This window comes from Tupaia chinensis, unplaced genomic scaffold (assembly GCF_000334495.1).
Source record: "Tupaia chinensis unplaced genomic scaffold, TupChi_1.0 Scaffold000057_1, whole genome shotgun sequence".
Taxonomy (NCBI): domain Eukaryota; kingdom Metazoa; phylum Chordata; class Mammalia; order Scandentia; family Tupaiidae; genus Tupaia; species Tupaia belangeri.
This window is the reverse complement of record NW_006159515.1, coordinates 1,973,214-1,988,445: the sequence shown is the minus strand read 5'-3', so window position 1 is coordinate 1,988,445 and position 15,232 is coordinate 1,973,214. Positions and strand designations below refer to the sequence as shown.

General features: G+C 41.1%; 1 protein-coding gene across 1 annotated transcript in view; it reads left to right on the top strand.

The window, feature by feature from the left end:
* The window catches only part of LOC102489684 (DNA repair protein complementing XP-G cells), an 84,614-nt gene that overhangs the window by 46,925 nt on the left and 22,457 nt on the right, over positions 1-15,232 (top strand). Inside the window, 4 exon segments of the mRNA XM_006141506.3 lie at positions 6,831-7,006; positions 10,919-11,034; positions 11,517-11,603; positions 13,421-13,481. Of these exon segments, the coding sequence (XP_006141568.1) occupies positions 6,831-7,006; positions 10,919-11,034; positions 11,517-11,603; positions 13,421-13,481 (440 nt within the window).

The following is a 15,232-nucleotide window of genomic DNA, read 5'->3' as shown; positions in this document are numbered from 1 at the left end:
ACTCTTTCGAACTGTTTAAGTAGACAGGGTATCAGGGCGGGGAAAATATCGGGTCGAAAACACAAAACGCCAGGGCTGAAGCACCCACTTCCGGTGCGCTAATGACGCAGCAAAACGCGTAAACCTGGGGGCGGGACTTCCGCTCTGTCCATCCTATTAGCGGAAGTGGGCGGTATAGGGGGTCGTTCTTTGGGGGTGTGTGTCTATCATCCCTGCCCGGGTCATCCCTGCGCTGTCCCCGGGCTTCCTCTGCAAACCTGTGGGTTCAAGCGCTGGGCCAAGGTGCCTGCTTTTCCCCGCGGTCGGCCGGCCCCGTCTTTCTTCCGGGAGGCGGGGTCGGCGTCTGGGAAGTGCTTCAGCCTGCTCTTCCCGTTCCTCACGCTCCTGTGGGTGCGCTTTTCCCGGAACTGCGAGCGTTCTGTATTATTTTCATCTCTGAGTGGAGCAGGGAGAGCCTTCTACAGGGATCCCGGGCGGAGGAGCTACTCGTTTTAGGAGAATTAGAATAAAAGATCTCGGAGATCAGCTCTGAGGACCCTCCTGCCTCATGGGAGTCCAGGGACTTTGGAAGCTGCTGGAGTGCTCCGGGAGGAAGGTCAGCCCGGAAACTCTGGAAGGGAAGATCCTTGCTGTCGGTATCCTTAATGCAGCGGTGATGCTGGGAGGCAGTGATTGTGTCTGGGTGTTCCCGCGGCTCTCCACTGAGGACACAGCGGTGTTTGCATGATGACTGTCTTAATCAGGGAAGCTAAATAAGGACATTTTCTTTCCCCAGGATTGCCAATCATACCTCTCTGGATTGCAATCCTAATTTTGTCGCGAGAGACAGTGTTTTATGCACTTCTGTGCTTTACTTCTTTTATCTGCAAAGTGGAGATGATCATTGTATACACCTACAGCGTAGGTATGCGGAATAAAGAAATTAAATGAAGTTTAGAATACTTTGGGGCACTGTTAATACTGTAAATCTTAGAATTATTCTTCTGGGAGGTCAGCCAAGAGAACGAAGTAGATTTCCAACCCTTAGTTTTTCCTGCTGTCCCAAGTTTTGCTCCACTTATGTTTCTTAGGAAGGATTCTGTGAACAGGTGTTTGACCTTTTTGTTTTTGACTAGATAACTTTTATTTATTTAATTTATTCCTTTTTTTTTTTTTTTTTTGCTATAGGGTTCATGCACTCTCCAGAGAGACAGAAAGTGAGAAATACTACCCCAGGAGGATAATCACACTGCAATCCCTTCTCCATTCTCTCAGTGTTTTGGGCGTGCAAGCACACTCACTGGGCGTGATTTTCAAGCCACCATGTCTAAGACCATTGACCATGTAGGAGTCCAACTCCCTAACCACCTGCTGGCCCTAAATAGTTAACTTTTAAACTAATTTTTAAATTATGGGTTCTGAAGTCAGACACAATGTCTGGTAGGACATTGGAAAATTTTCTAAAGATATACAGTGAATTATTTCACCCCCAGTTATTTTTTGGGCAGGTTTTGTGTCATTTAAATTAAATATATATTTTATTATAAAAATACGAAATCCTTTTTGAAATGTTAATCTTCATTCATTTTGTTTTCTTTTTTGGGTGAGTGGGTAGGGAGAGCTTGTTCTGTTGCAGAAGCTGGTGGTGCCTTATACCAGTTTTTTAAATGGTCTCTATTTAGAAAATCTAGTGGCTCATAGACTGGTCAACAGAATCATGTAGATAATTTCTCTGTGCGTAAGTGTGTCTGTAATAATTTCTCTGTGTGTGTGTCTGTAATAATTTCTCTGTGCGTTAGTGTGTCTGTAGGTGTAGGGGTAGCAGAGAAGCCGTTTGATTAAGGAGCCATAATTCTTCATTATGTACACAACTTAGAATTAAAGAGACATTGATCATTTTTAAAAAGTAGGATGATTAATTTTTCTCTAAGTGACTGATCTTCAAATACAACTGGAATAAATTTTTGGCTTAAAAGATTTGATGCCTGATATCTCAAGTCTGGGAAGGTAAGGGTTTTTTTAAAGCACATGTGCTGTTTCTGCCCTCTAGTGGTTTCTCAGTATCATTGCAATCCAAAGTTTTCTTTAGGACAATTTTCAGTGTGAGAAACCCTCAGAACTTCAGCAAAAATTTAGGTCGTTTTATGTTGCAGTTCTAATGAAGAATTAAGAATTTGTAAAATTATTCAGATGACACAAGAAGTTCAGTATTCTAATTTTTTAGGACATTATGGAAGAGTAAAGCATTTAATTTAAATGATCTATTTATACATTGCTCAAAGACCCTTTTGGGACTTCAGGTCATTTTTGTAGGCTCTTAAGGTTTTATGAAAGAATTAAACACTTATTTGAAAAGGATAGTCAAAATAACTAGTTACAGTAGCTCATATACCTGTTACACATTAGGCACTGATTTCTCGTACTACTACAATTGATTTTACTTTGTTTTTCCTGGGAATTCAGACATCTGAAAGTATATTTAGATGCTGCTGCTTTGTTAGTGAATTGAGAACTTACTCATGACTATACCAGGTTCATAGTTGACTCTTGGGCCACTAAAATCAACTATTTGATCTTTAACCATCTGTATAACTGTCTTCCTTATTCATAATTTAAATGTCTCTGTTAAATTAGTTTAAGTTTGGTCTCTTAAAGACTTAACATTTGTAAAATGCATTAAAGTGTATCAAGGAGATGCTATACTCTCTTTATACTGCATGATATACCCCACTTTTCTATGGGGGATTAATAAAATTTTAAGTCACTGAACTATGGACTTAAACTCATTTTTTATTTAAAAATGTCATTGGTCCTTTTAGTCTTATCTCAAAAGCAATTTTTAGACTTGCCAAAGATGTTAACTTTTCCACTTCTAGGAGAAGTTTAATTTTGCTTTTAAGAAATGTATTGAAGTGGGACCAGCAGTTAGCATAATGGCTATGTTGCTGGACTCTCATGTAGTTGACCACGGTTCAAGTCCCGGACCTGGTGCCTTAAGCTCATGCCAGATGCATGTGGGTGCATGCCCAAGATCCTGAGAGGAGAATGGAGAAGAGTTTGCGGGCGTGGCCATCACCCCCCCGGGGGAGGGGGTGATTTTTCACTTTCTCTCTCTCTGTCTCTGTCTTTCTGGCGAGCGCACGCGACCTATAGCAGAAACCTCTCAAAACAAAACAAAAAAACAAAGAAGGAAAAAATGTATTGAAGGTAGATAAGTCAAACTATGCAATAATTTCAGCTTGACGATATTTTTCTAATTTCTCTTAGAATTTCAAGCTGGAACTATCAACCTCAGCTGAGAATTGGAACTACCTATGATTAAAGAATTTAAAAAGACCCACGTTGGTCTCTTATGATTTATAATTTTAGGCATGTGAGATTTAGTAATCTCTATGTTTCAAAAGTTTCATATCCTAGTCTAATGGATGGCAGGCACTGTTGAGAGCCACTGATCTGAAACTAGGTGTTTTCAATTATAAAATTTAAAATAATGGGTAAATATAAACTTACTTAATCCTATGTAATGGCGTAACAAGCAGAAACAAGCCAAGCAGGAACATTTACTCTGTGTAATGTCGACCCAAGTGAATATTGGGTTCTGTCTCAGAAATGGATCTTTTATTTGACCATGATGCTCTCTACCACTACCATCTTCCTTCACTTGGGCTACTGTGAACAATTTTAAACTGGTTTCTGGAGACCAGCAGGTGGCATAATGGTTACGCCACTGGACGCCCATGTAGAAGACCATGGTTCGAGTTCTGGACCCAGTGGCTTAAAACTCGTGCCTGGCACATGTGCATATGTGCCCCAAATCCCTGGAGAATGGAGGAGCAGCGATTACGGCCTTCCCCACCCACCCCACCCCCCGAGGGAGGTGAGGGTGTGTTTTCTCACTTTCTGTCTCTCTGGCAAGTGCATGTGTCCAATAGCAAAAATCTCTCTCTTAAAAAAAAAAAAAAGGAAACCAAACCAAAACAAAACAAAAAACTGGCCTCCATATACTTTAGTTTATTCAGTGTCCTTGAAGGTGTTCCTTAAGATCTTTCTAGAAATCTAGGAACGCAGAACCAGTGGTTGTACTCACTGCTGAGTACACATCAGCTCCTGCCATTCCTTCTTCCTGCTGTGTAAGTCTCCTCTATGGAAACAGGCTTCCTTAGTCCCCAGGATGGTCTCATTTTCTTCGGCCTGACAGTACTTTCCTCCCCTCTTGTTCTTCCAGGTCTCTGTTGTTTCTTCATTTTGGCCTTTCCTACGGAGGAGTACTCAGCCTCCAATTACTCTTTGGCCTTTTTCTTTCACTCGGTTTATTTTTTTCTTGGCACTTACCAACAACCTAACATATTATATATCCATTAGTTTTTTTTTTTTTTAATTCTCTGTCTTCCCATTAGAATGTGAGCTCCTCAGAGATAGGGGTAGTACCTGTTCGTTCATGGCTATATTATTCAATATTCTATTCCTAGAATATTCCTAGGGTCTTGGACATGCTTGGTACATAGTAGTGCTTAAATGTTATAGGAATAAATATATATAGCTTGCTTTTTACTAATTAATTTGTTACATAGTGTTTAGTAGGTTAATTGTTGATGGGCTTTAATTTTTTTTGGTGGTGAAAGTTAGGCAGTTATATTCATTTAAATATTAAACTGTTCAGCTCACTTAATAGCATTTATTTATTGTTTACTATATGCTAGGCCCTGTAAAAAGGAGAACAGTGTACAAAAGCATGGTCTGGAGTAAGCCACAGAGCTCACAGGCTTGGTGTTTCCCCCACTCTGTCATTAGCTCTCTAAGGGAACACCGTTTTGGTCAGTGCTGTATCCCCAGTGCGTGGGAAAGTTCTGCACGTGCTAAGCAATGCATTTATGAATAGGAGTGTGTAACTGACGATCTCAGTCTGGGTTGGGAAAATAACACATAGACTGAGAACTCAGAGAAGGAGTAACTAGGCTGACAGGAGACTCTTGTTTCAGGTGGAAGAAGCAGCGTATGAGAAGACTAGAGAGGCAGAAGGAGCTTAACAAATGCCAGATTTGAGGAAAGCCGGATGGGTTGAAATAGGAGAAGAAAATGAGTAGAGGCCAGATCCTTCAGGGCTTTTTATTCCATGGGAAGAGTTTTAGATACTACCCTAAAGATAGTAGGAAGGTTCTGTATATTGGTAAGATCTAATATAAACCTGCAAGATGTATTACAAGGTAGAATTGATGGGACCTTCAGTGGTTAAATGAAGGGAAGACACCCACAATTCTTGCTCAGGTACATGGCAATGATCTTTACTGACATGGGAGCATGAATAGCCTGGTGGAGAAGACATGGAACTGAGTTATCACATTAACTTTCAGGTAGAGATGTCAACTAAGCTATCCAGTCTGGGGTTAGGAGAGTGTTCTGGGCCAGGCACCTATATATGGATAGGTGTGGTGTGGAGATAGTAGCCTTCATTGGTGATACAGACAGGAGGAAAGAAGAGTGTTCTAGAAAGATCACTGATAGAGTGAACACTCAGTGGTGAGTTAGAGGAGCTGGTGAAGAGATTGGGAGCAGGAAAACCAGCCGAGTGCCGTGTCATTCCTTATGGACAAATAGAAAATTAAATTTTGAAGAAGCACTTTTCAAACAACTTTAAACATGTAAGAAAACTTGAAGGAGATATGAGCTATCCTTGATATTAGGATAACTTTTAGGAGAGATATTAGGAAAGATAACTAGTCTTGATATTAGGAAAGATAACTACTCTTAGTATTTTGGTGCCTGAACTTACAGTTTTTTATATTTAAAACTGGGATTATACATTTTATGCTTTCCGAAATTGTTTTGTTTCTTTTAGTAATATTTTGTGACTGGCTTTCTTATTAATGACATGTGCTTCAGCAGCTTCCATCTTTAAGGACTCCTTGGTTTCCAGCACATTGGCATACCATAATTTAGTTTTTTTTTTCTTTTATTTTGGAGAGGTTTTTGCTATAGGGCACGTGTGCTCGCCAGAAAGACAGAGAGAGACAGACAGAAAGCGAGAAATCACACCCCCACCCCACCCCACCCCCATTGGGGATGGCCACGCCAGAATCCCTTCTCCATTCTCCTCTCGGGATCTTGGACACGCACGCACACACACCCGGCATGAGTTTAAGCCGTCGGGTCTGGGACTCGAACCACAGTCAACTACATGAGAGTCTAGTGACATAGCCATTATGCTAACTGCTGGTCCTACCATAATTTAGTTTTAAAAAGAGTGCCTGTTGGGAAACTTTCCAATTGTTTTTCATATTTTCATTATTATAAGCAATCATTTGTATAAATAAATCTGATGATTTCCTGAGGATAGGTATCTGGAAGTTGAATGCTTAGGTAAAATAGAATGCAAGTTTCTAAAACTTTTGCTACATATTGCCAAATTGTCCTTTAGAATATCCGTGCTAGTTTACTGAACTTCTTTAGAGAGCACTATTTTGTTGATATTACTTGTTTATTTTATAGACAGGTCTTGCTGTATTGCCCAGACTGGCCTTGAACTCATGACTTGAGCCTTAGCCTCTTGAGTAGCCATCATGCCTGCCTAGTGATCACTAGATTTTTTAAGAGGCAATTCTTTGCAGTTGGACTCTTTGAAGGACATACCTGTTTTGGTTTGATTTAATAAAATCAGTATGTGAATAGTAGTAACAAGGGCTGAAAAACAAGGTTCACTGACTTTAGGTAGATCCTGTCAGAGCCAAACATTTTAAAATTTCAAATGAATAGTGACTTGTGTTTAGTATTCATTGCTTAGGTAATTGGTTATTAGGATATTGGAGAAGATGAGAGAAGAAATTCCAAAATATTTTTCTTAACAAATCTCCCAGATATTAGTATTTGGTTAAATCAAGCTCTTAAAGGAGTCCGGGATCGCCACGGGAATTCAATAGAGAATGCTCATCTTCTCACTCTATTTCATCGGCTCTGCAAACTCTTATTTTTTCGAATTCGTCCTATTTTCGTGTTTGATGGGGATGCTCCACTATTGAAGAAACAGACTTTGGTAAGTGTCGTAAGATTATGTTTTTTCTTTCTGCATTCTTAGAAAGAAAGAAAAAATTCACATGTATTTTTATTTTCTTCTTAGACTTTTAAAGCTGTCTTTGACACATACCCAATTTAATTTCTACTTCTTTTTTATTTACCTTGAATAAATAAATGATTTTTATTTTAAGAAACATTTATGAGAGTACATAATGGGTATAATGATTGCTATTTAGTTTTTAAATAATACTAGCTAGTACAGTCTCCAATCCTTACAATTGAGAGTTTTCCTTCTAGAGTGTCTTCTTAGGTGTTCTGCATTTATTTCACCTATGCTGCCATTGCTCAGAACATTGTGGAAAGCCTATGGGTAGCTGCCCTCCTGGACCTCAGATGGAATATCCTGTGACAGCGAGCTTTCTTTTGCAGTGGAGTTGGGTTTGGGCATCAACAGTAGTCTGCGATGCTAACTGGTGACTGAAGTAGATTACCCAGGAAGGAAATAGAACATGATGCAAAAGAATGAAAATTAATTTCTTTTTCTTTTTTTTGAGAGATTTTTGCTATAGAGTGTGTGCACTTGCCAGAAAGACAGAAAGAGACAGAGAGACAGAAAGCAAGAAATTACCCCCTGGGGGGATGGCCACACCACAGTCCCTTCCCCTCCATTCTCCTCTTGGGATCTTAAGCACGCACACACACATGTCTGGCATGAGTTTAAGCCACCAGGTCCAGGACTCGAACTGCGGTTGACTACATGGGAGTCCAGCGACCTAGCCATTACACCAACTGCTGGTTCCGAGAATGAATTTCTTTATTGTTCTGAAAGTAGTTTCAAAATATGTTTGAACTGGTGGACCAGCAGATGCATAGTGGTTACGTCACTGGACTCACATGTAGTCGACCGCAGTTTGAGTCCCAGATCTGTCAGCTTAAAACTCATGGTGGGACCAGCAGTTAGCGTAATGGCTATGGCACTGGACTCTCATGTAGTCGACTGTGGTTCGAGTCCTGGACCCGGTGGCTTAAACTCACGCCGGGTGCGTGTGCGTGCATGCCCAAGATCCTGAGAGGAGAATGGAGGAGAAGGGATTGCGGCGTGGCCATTCCCCCTGGGGGATGATTTCTCGCTTTCTGTCTCTGTCTCTCTCTGTCTGGCGAGTGCATGCGCCCTATAGCAAAATAACCTCAACAAACAAACAAACAAAAAAACTCATGTTGAGCGTGTGTGCATGTGTGCCCAAAATCCCAAGAGGAGGAATGGAGAAGAAGGTAGATTACAGCATGGCCATCACCACTGAGAGCTGATTTCTTGCTTTCTGTCTTTTGGTCTCTTGGGTAAGTTCATGTGTTCTGTAGAAAAAAAATTCTCTTTCTAAAAAATAAAAGTGTTTGAACTGGGGCCAGCAGGTGATGTGGTAGTTAAGGCATCAGACTCCCCACATGGCTGACTATGGTTCAAGTCCCAGACCTGGCAGCTTGAAAAATCACAATGGGCACATGTGCGTACATGTCCAAAATCCCAGGAGGAGAGTGGAGGAGAAGGGATTGTGGCATGGCCATCTCCCCCAGGGAGCGATTTCTCACTTTCCCTATCACTGTCTGTCTCTTTGGGTATGCACACGCCCTATGGCAAAAACCTTAAAAAAAAAGTTTAAATGATCCATGTGATAAGAACCCTTTTGGGTATATGACCTGTATAATGCGGAAGATGCTTGGTCATGACTTTATAACCTTACCTGACAACATTGTCTAATTAAACAAGGTAAAAGTAAGGATTTATAAGTACATAGGACATTTGTTGTCTCAATAAAGTACCTAGACTTCAGTGTTGTAGTTTGATCCAGTTATACTTTGTATCAGGTACTTTTGTGAAGGATTAAAAAGGCATAGAGGGGACCAGCAGATGGCAGAGTGGTTGCATTGTTGGACTCTCACATGGCCAACAGTGGTTCGAGTCCCAGATCTGGTGTCTTGAAACTCATACTGGGCACATGTGTGTGTGTGCCTGAAATCCTGAGAGGAGAATAGAGGAGAAGGGATTGTGAGTGAATTTTCACTTTCCCTGTCACTGTCTCTCTCAGGTGAGTGCATGTGCCCTAAGGCTAAAGCCTCTAAAAATGAAAAAGAAAAAAAGGCAAAGAGAATGTCTCAATTATTTCTGCCTTATATTCACTTTTAAACACAGAAACTATTAATTTATCTTACAAAAGACTTCTGTACATTTTAGGATTTCTTTTAACATAATCTTGAATGTGGGGGGGGCAGAGTTATATGTAAGTAATACTTTTTTTTTTTTTTTGAGAGATTTTCACTGTAGGGCGCATGCGCTCGCCAGACAGAGAGAGAGAGACATAGAGACAGAAAGCGAGAAATCACCCCCCAGGGGTGATGGTCATGCCGCAATCCCTTCTCCTCCATTCTCCTCTCGGGATCTTGGGCACGCATGCACACGCGCCCAGCGTGAGTTTTAAGCCACCGGGTCCGGGACACGAACCGCGGTCGACTACGTGGGAATCCAGCGACATAGCCATTACGCTAACTGCTGGTTCCCAGTAATACACTTTTATAAAAAGCACTATTGGAAATTGTTTTGGCATAACAGTTACTTTTAAAGGATAAATTAGTTAGGGGCCAGCAGGTGGTGTAGTGGTTAAAGTGCCGGACTCCCACGTGGTTGACTGTGGTTGGAGTCCTGGACCCTGCAGCTTGAAACTCACGCTGGGTATGTGTGCTTAGGTGCCCCAAATCCCAAAATGATAAGGGATTTCAGTGTGGCCATCCTCCTAGGGCGTGATTTCTTGCTTTCTGTCTCTCTTGTCTCTCCTGTGAGTACATGCGCCCTTATAACAAAAATCTCTCTTAAAAACAAAAAAAGGGTGGGAATGTAAATTGGTCCAGCCACTGTGGAGAACAATTTGGAGAGTCCTCAAAAATCTACAAATAGAACTACCATATGATCCAGTAATCCCACTCCTTGGTATCTACCCAAAGTACAGAAGAATACTTAACCAGAAAAGTGCTTGCACATCGATGTTTATTGTGGCACTACTCACAATTGCTAAGACATGGAACCAACCCAAATGCCCATGAACAGATGAATGGATAGAAAAACTGTGGCACATATACTCTATGGAATACTATTTAGCCATAAAAAACAACAAAACCCTAGCTTTTGACAGGAAATGGATGAATATGGAAGATTTACTGCTGAGTGAAGCAAGCCAGGTTATGAAGGAGAGGCATTGTATGTCCCCACTTAATATATACTGAGTGTCCACACTCTATGACTGAAACTGATTGACTAAAGGATATAGAAACACAGTATATAGAGATGTAAATACCAGATATAGTGTGTGTGAAAGAGAAGGGTCTGAGGAAAGACATTTAGAAGAAAAATAGGGAGGCAAAGCATTAATAGGACAAAGAAATGTGGTATTATCTGTTGAAGATATTTTATAGTTTTATCAACTGTACTAGGGAGAAATGTTCACCTGTTGAAACATTCATTTTGTAAGCTAAATAATATGATTGAATGTATAAAAGAAAATGAAATAAAAAATGAAAGAAAAGAATAAATTTGTTAATCTATTATATTTCCTTTTAGGTAGCGTTTATTATATATCATTAAGGCTTTAGGTTTCTTGGGAGATATCAAAGGACATTTAAAACGAATTGAAAATAAATTACTAGTTTCCCCAATTTGTGGTATAATAGGCAGCTCTTTAAGTAATAGCTAGATGAAACTCTGGCTTTCCTTTACATAGCAGAAACCTGAAGATGTTCATTGATATAATCATGAGGAGGAAATACAAAAACAGCCATTGTCTGAAAACACAAGCAAGTCAAAGTCTATGGGAAAAAATTTATGGAAATGTTTGTGATATACTAATACCCAAAGATAAAATCTTAACATCTTTTCTTTTTATAGGCTAAGAGGAGGCAGAGAAAGGATTTGGCTTCCAGTGACTCCAGAAAAACTACAGAGAAGCTTTTGAAAACATTTTTGAAAAGACAAGCCATCAAAACTGCTTTCAAAAGCAAAAGGCAAGTGGAAAATTACAGTAATTTTAGAGATTAATTAAAGAATTTTTCTTTGTGTCAGATTCCTGTGTTCCCTTTTCCATCTGAATTTTCAGTGTCAACAGAAAGTAGCGTGAAGTGAGAGGAATACATAGGATGTCATTCAATCTACCAACATGAAACTGTGAAAACTCTTCATTCTGGGAGAGTTGGCTTTGCTAGTGAGGACCAGAAGCTGGAGTGCTGCGTTCCTATACTTGGTTCTTCTAAATGTGCTTCTTGACTCTTGTAGAGGCCATGTCCAAGGCTCAGGGAGCCCTCGCAAGTTTCTTTTTTCCTTATTTTCCACAATAGGAGCCAGGAGAGCCAGGTCAGGAGGGGACATTTGGGGTCTGGGTGTTCTCTCTTGTTCCCTCCTGAGCAGAGTTTGCATAATCAGTAGGGAGTATTATTGACTCAGAATACCATTTTGTATGATCTCTGTTAAAGATGTGTGTACTTTGCAGAGAGGAAGCACTACCCAGTCTCACGCAAGTTCAAAGAGAAGATGACATCTATGTTTTGCCACCTTTACAAGAGGAAGAAAAGCATAGGTAAGTGTTTAACTATCGGAGAATATTGTTTTAATTGTTGCTGTATTCAGACAGATGTAAACCTTTATGTTTTAGCTGCACGACAAGGCATGTGGGATTTTATTAACGCATCTGAAATACGCATTCTCTATGGTTTTGAGAATATTTTTTCTTTTTTTTTCTTTTTTCATTTTTTATTTATTAACTTGTCTTTGTGATTTGGTAATTTGTGATTCATTTTTCTTTTTCATTGTTAGGAGTCTCTGCTGGCACTACGGATTTAAAATTCATGAGGATGTGAATTTTAGTTCTTCTTACGCTTTGCCCCCATGTGCTGTCTCTACCTTCTCCTCAGCCTTGTCCTGCCTTTCTCATCATCCAGCAGACGCTTTACACTTCTCAGCTTACTTGGCCTCTCCACCCCCTTTGGTGCTGTATTGCACTGTCCAGCTGTCCCTCTGTCCTGGCACCCTTCTGGCTGCCCCTTCCAGCTCTTCTGTCATCTCTTCCTCCCTTGCTGTCTGTTAACCATCAGTGGCTTCTGTGTTTGAAGTGAAGGTGGAGAATCAGGTGCTCTGACAGTTCTCTACCCCATTCCTCTTCCTGGGACTCTCAATTGGCAAAGAAACTTCCAAATCCGCCCATCTCTCTCTATTGTCACTATCTTTATCCTTTCTCCAGGTTACTGTAATAGCTTCCAAACTTTCTGATTTCGCCTTTGATTGCACCCCTTTTGCAATAGCCCCTCCTTGCCAAGCCCAATCTGCTTAAAATTGAAACCTGATTATTGTCTTTTCCTCAGTAAAAACACTTCCTAGCTTTTCATTTCTTTAGGATAAAACTTTAGCTCCTTAATCACATGTCTGTAACCTCAGCCTTGGCTCTCTTCATACCATCCACAGGAAGGCTTTTCTCCTCATATGTCTAGATGAGTATAGAACTTAATTCTTCCACTAGGAAGGCTTTTCTTTGCACACCTGCCCCACGCCTCTTACTTACTTGAGGCTAGCTCCAAGGAATATAGCAGCAGAAGATTCTAGAAAGTTTTTATGACCCCCGTGCTCCCCTGCCAAGTTCAAGTGAGATGGCTCCTCATGTTGCACCTTTAACTACAAACTCCACCTGGAAGTTATTGGGTCATACTGTCATTACTCACTTCTGGAGAGGTTTTTCCTCTGTAGGGTGCGTGTGCTCACCAGACAGAGACAGAGAGACAGAAAGCGAGAAATCACCCTCCAGGGGTGATGGCCATGCCGCAATCCCTTCTCCTCCATTCTCCTCTCGGGATCTTGGGCACACACGCACATGCGCCCAGCGTGAGTTTTAAGCCACCGGGTCAGGGACGCGAACTGCAGTTGACTATGTGGGAGTCCAGTGACTTAGCCATTACGCTAACTGCTGGTTCTCTCATTACTCACTTCTGTATCCCCACAGACTGAGCCCAGTGGGCGCACAGATCTTTCTCTTATTCACCTTTGTAGCTCCTAAAGCTATCAGCACCGAGCACTTGAATACTTTTATAAGTAGTTATTAAAAATCTTAGTGATAGGGACTGTTCGTCTTGTGACCTCATGGTTAGGGGGCTTGCATCTCACATGGTTCACAAAGGTTTGAATCCTGGCCCTGGCTTGAAAAACATGCCAGGTCTATGTGTGTGCATGCCCAAATCCTGACAGGTTAGAGAAATGAAGGAGAAGGGATGACAACGAGACCATGCCTCATTTGGGGATTGCTTTACCCCTTTCCCTCCCTCTCTCTCTGTCTCTCTGTGGCAAGCACATGTGCCCTCTGGCAATAAAAAAAATTATACATATTGTAAATGTATGCTTCACTTTCAGTTCAGAAGAGGAAGATGAAAAAGAATGGCAAGAAAGAATGACTCAAAAGCAAGTACTACAGGTATTTAAATAATTTTTGAATTCAGAATGTCCAAAAGGTCTTCAAAAAATGAATGGAAACTGTATATTATGAAAAAACTATGCATAGATTTCAAAATGTTTTTGCACCAAAATAAACTTGTACTTTTAGTTTCATTTTTTTCCCCATGTTTTTTTAATTTTTATTTATTTATTTTTTTGGAGAGGTTTTTGCTGTAGGGTACGTGTGCTCGTCAGACAGACAGAGAGAGACAGAGGACAGAGAGACAGAAAGCAAGAAATCACCCCCCCAAGGGGATGGCCATGCCACAATCCCTTCTCCTCTGTTCTCCTCTCTGGATCCTGGGTACGCACACACATGCACACGCACCTGGCGTGAGTTTTAAGACACCAGGTCTAGGACTCGAACCTCAGTCAACTACGTGAGAGTCCAGCGACATAGCCATTACGCTAACTGCTGGCCCCCTTCCCATATTTTTTAAAAACGTATTCTGTTATTTGAAATGAATGACATGAAAATGAAGACTATTAAGGAGGTAGCGTGAATTTATGAAAGTTCCTATTAAAAAGTAGGACAGATGCTTTTTTTATTATGTGTATGTATATGTGGATATCTATATTTAAAATACACACTCATCCTTACACATATAGATGGAATTTGCCGTTACACACACTGTATATCCAAAATAAGCCACTTTTCTTTCCAGCCAGCTATTGAATAAATAGTAACACATGCTTGTGTAGAAGATACAGAAAATATACCACTCATAAATAACTTAGTTATATTTGGTGTATTTTAGTTCATTTTTTTCCATAAACCTGTATAGTTGAATACCGTGTATGTGTGTGTGTGTGTTTGAGTACGTGTCTGTGCAACAAATGTAATGGTACATGTATATGTGGATATGCATGTCTGTGCATGTCTATTAGTAGTTATCTGTACTATGCACCTTAGACAGGTAAAACATCATTTATTATTGTCATTTGACATAGTTTAGGGGGGTGGATGAGCTCAGTGAGGCAGTTCTCTGAGTCTCCCATGTGGATGCAGTCAGACCTAGGTAAGGCTCCTGTGTAGATGCAGTTTGATGTAGGTGGGACTCCCATGTAGATGTGGTCTGACTATAGGTGAAGATCCAGGGTAGATGCGGTCTGGCCATGGGTGGGGCTCCTGTGAGGATGTGGTCTGATGTAGGGGAAGCTCCCCCGTATATGCAGTCTGACCACAGGTGAGGCTCTGGTGTAGATGCTCTGACCATAGGTGAAGCTTCAGGGTAGATGCGGTCTGGCCATGGGTGGGACTTCAGGGTGGATGCTCTGACCATAGATGGGACTCCTGTGTACATGGGGTCTGATTTAGGTGGGGCTCCCATCTGGCCATAGTGGGACTGCTGTGTAGATGAGGTCTGAGGTAGGTGGGGATGCAGTTGCTTCAAAGCCTTCCCCACTCACCCATCTGGTGGTTGATGGTGGCCAGTGGCCAGACTTCAGTAGAGCTGGCTACTGGAACACCTGTGGGTGGCCTTGCCCCATGGCCTTGGTTTTTTACAGTGCTACTGCAGTTTCCAAGGGTAGGCATCCCAAGAGAAAGTTCAGGCACTCTGTGCATTGCTTTTCAAATGTAGTTTTTGAAGTTGTTTTGAACACCCTCTCCCCCACATTTTATCCATTATATATGAGGTAGCTAGTCTAGCCTCTATCTAAATGGAGGAGAATTAGGCAAGAATAATGTCAAAGAGTTTGTGGACATGTTTTAAAACCTCACCGTGGCTT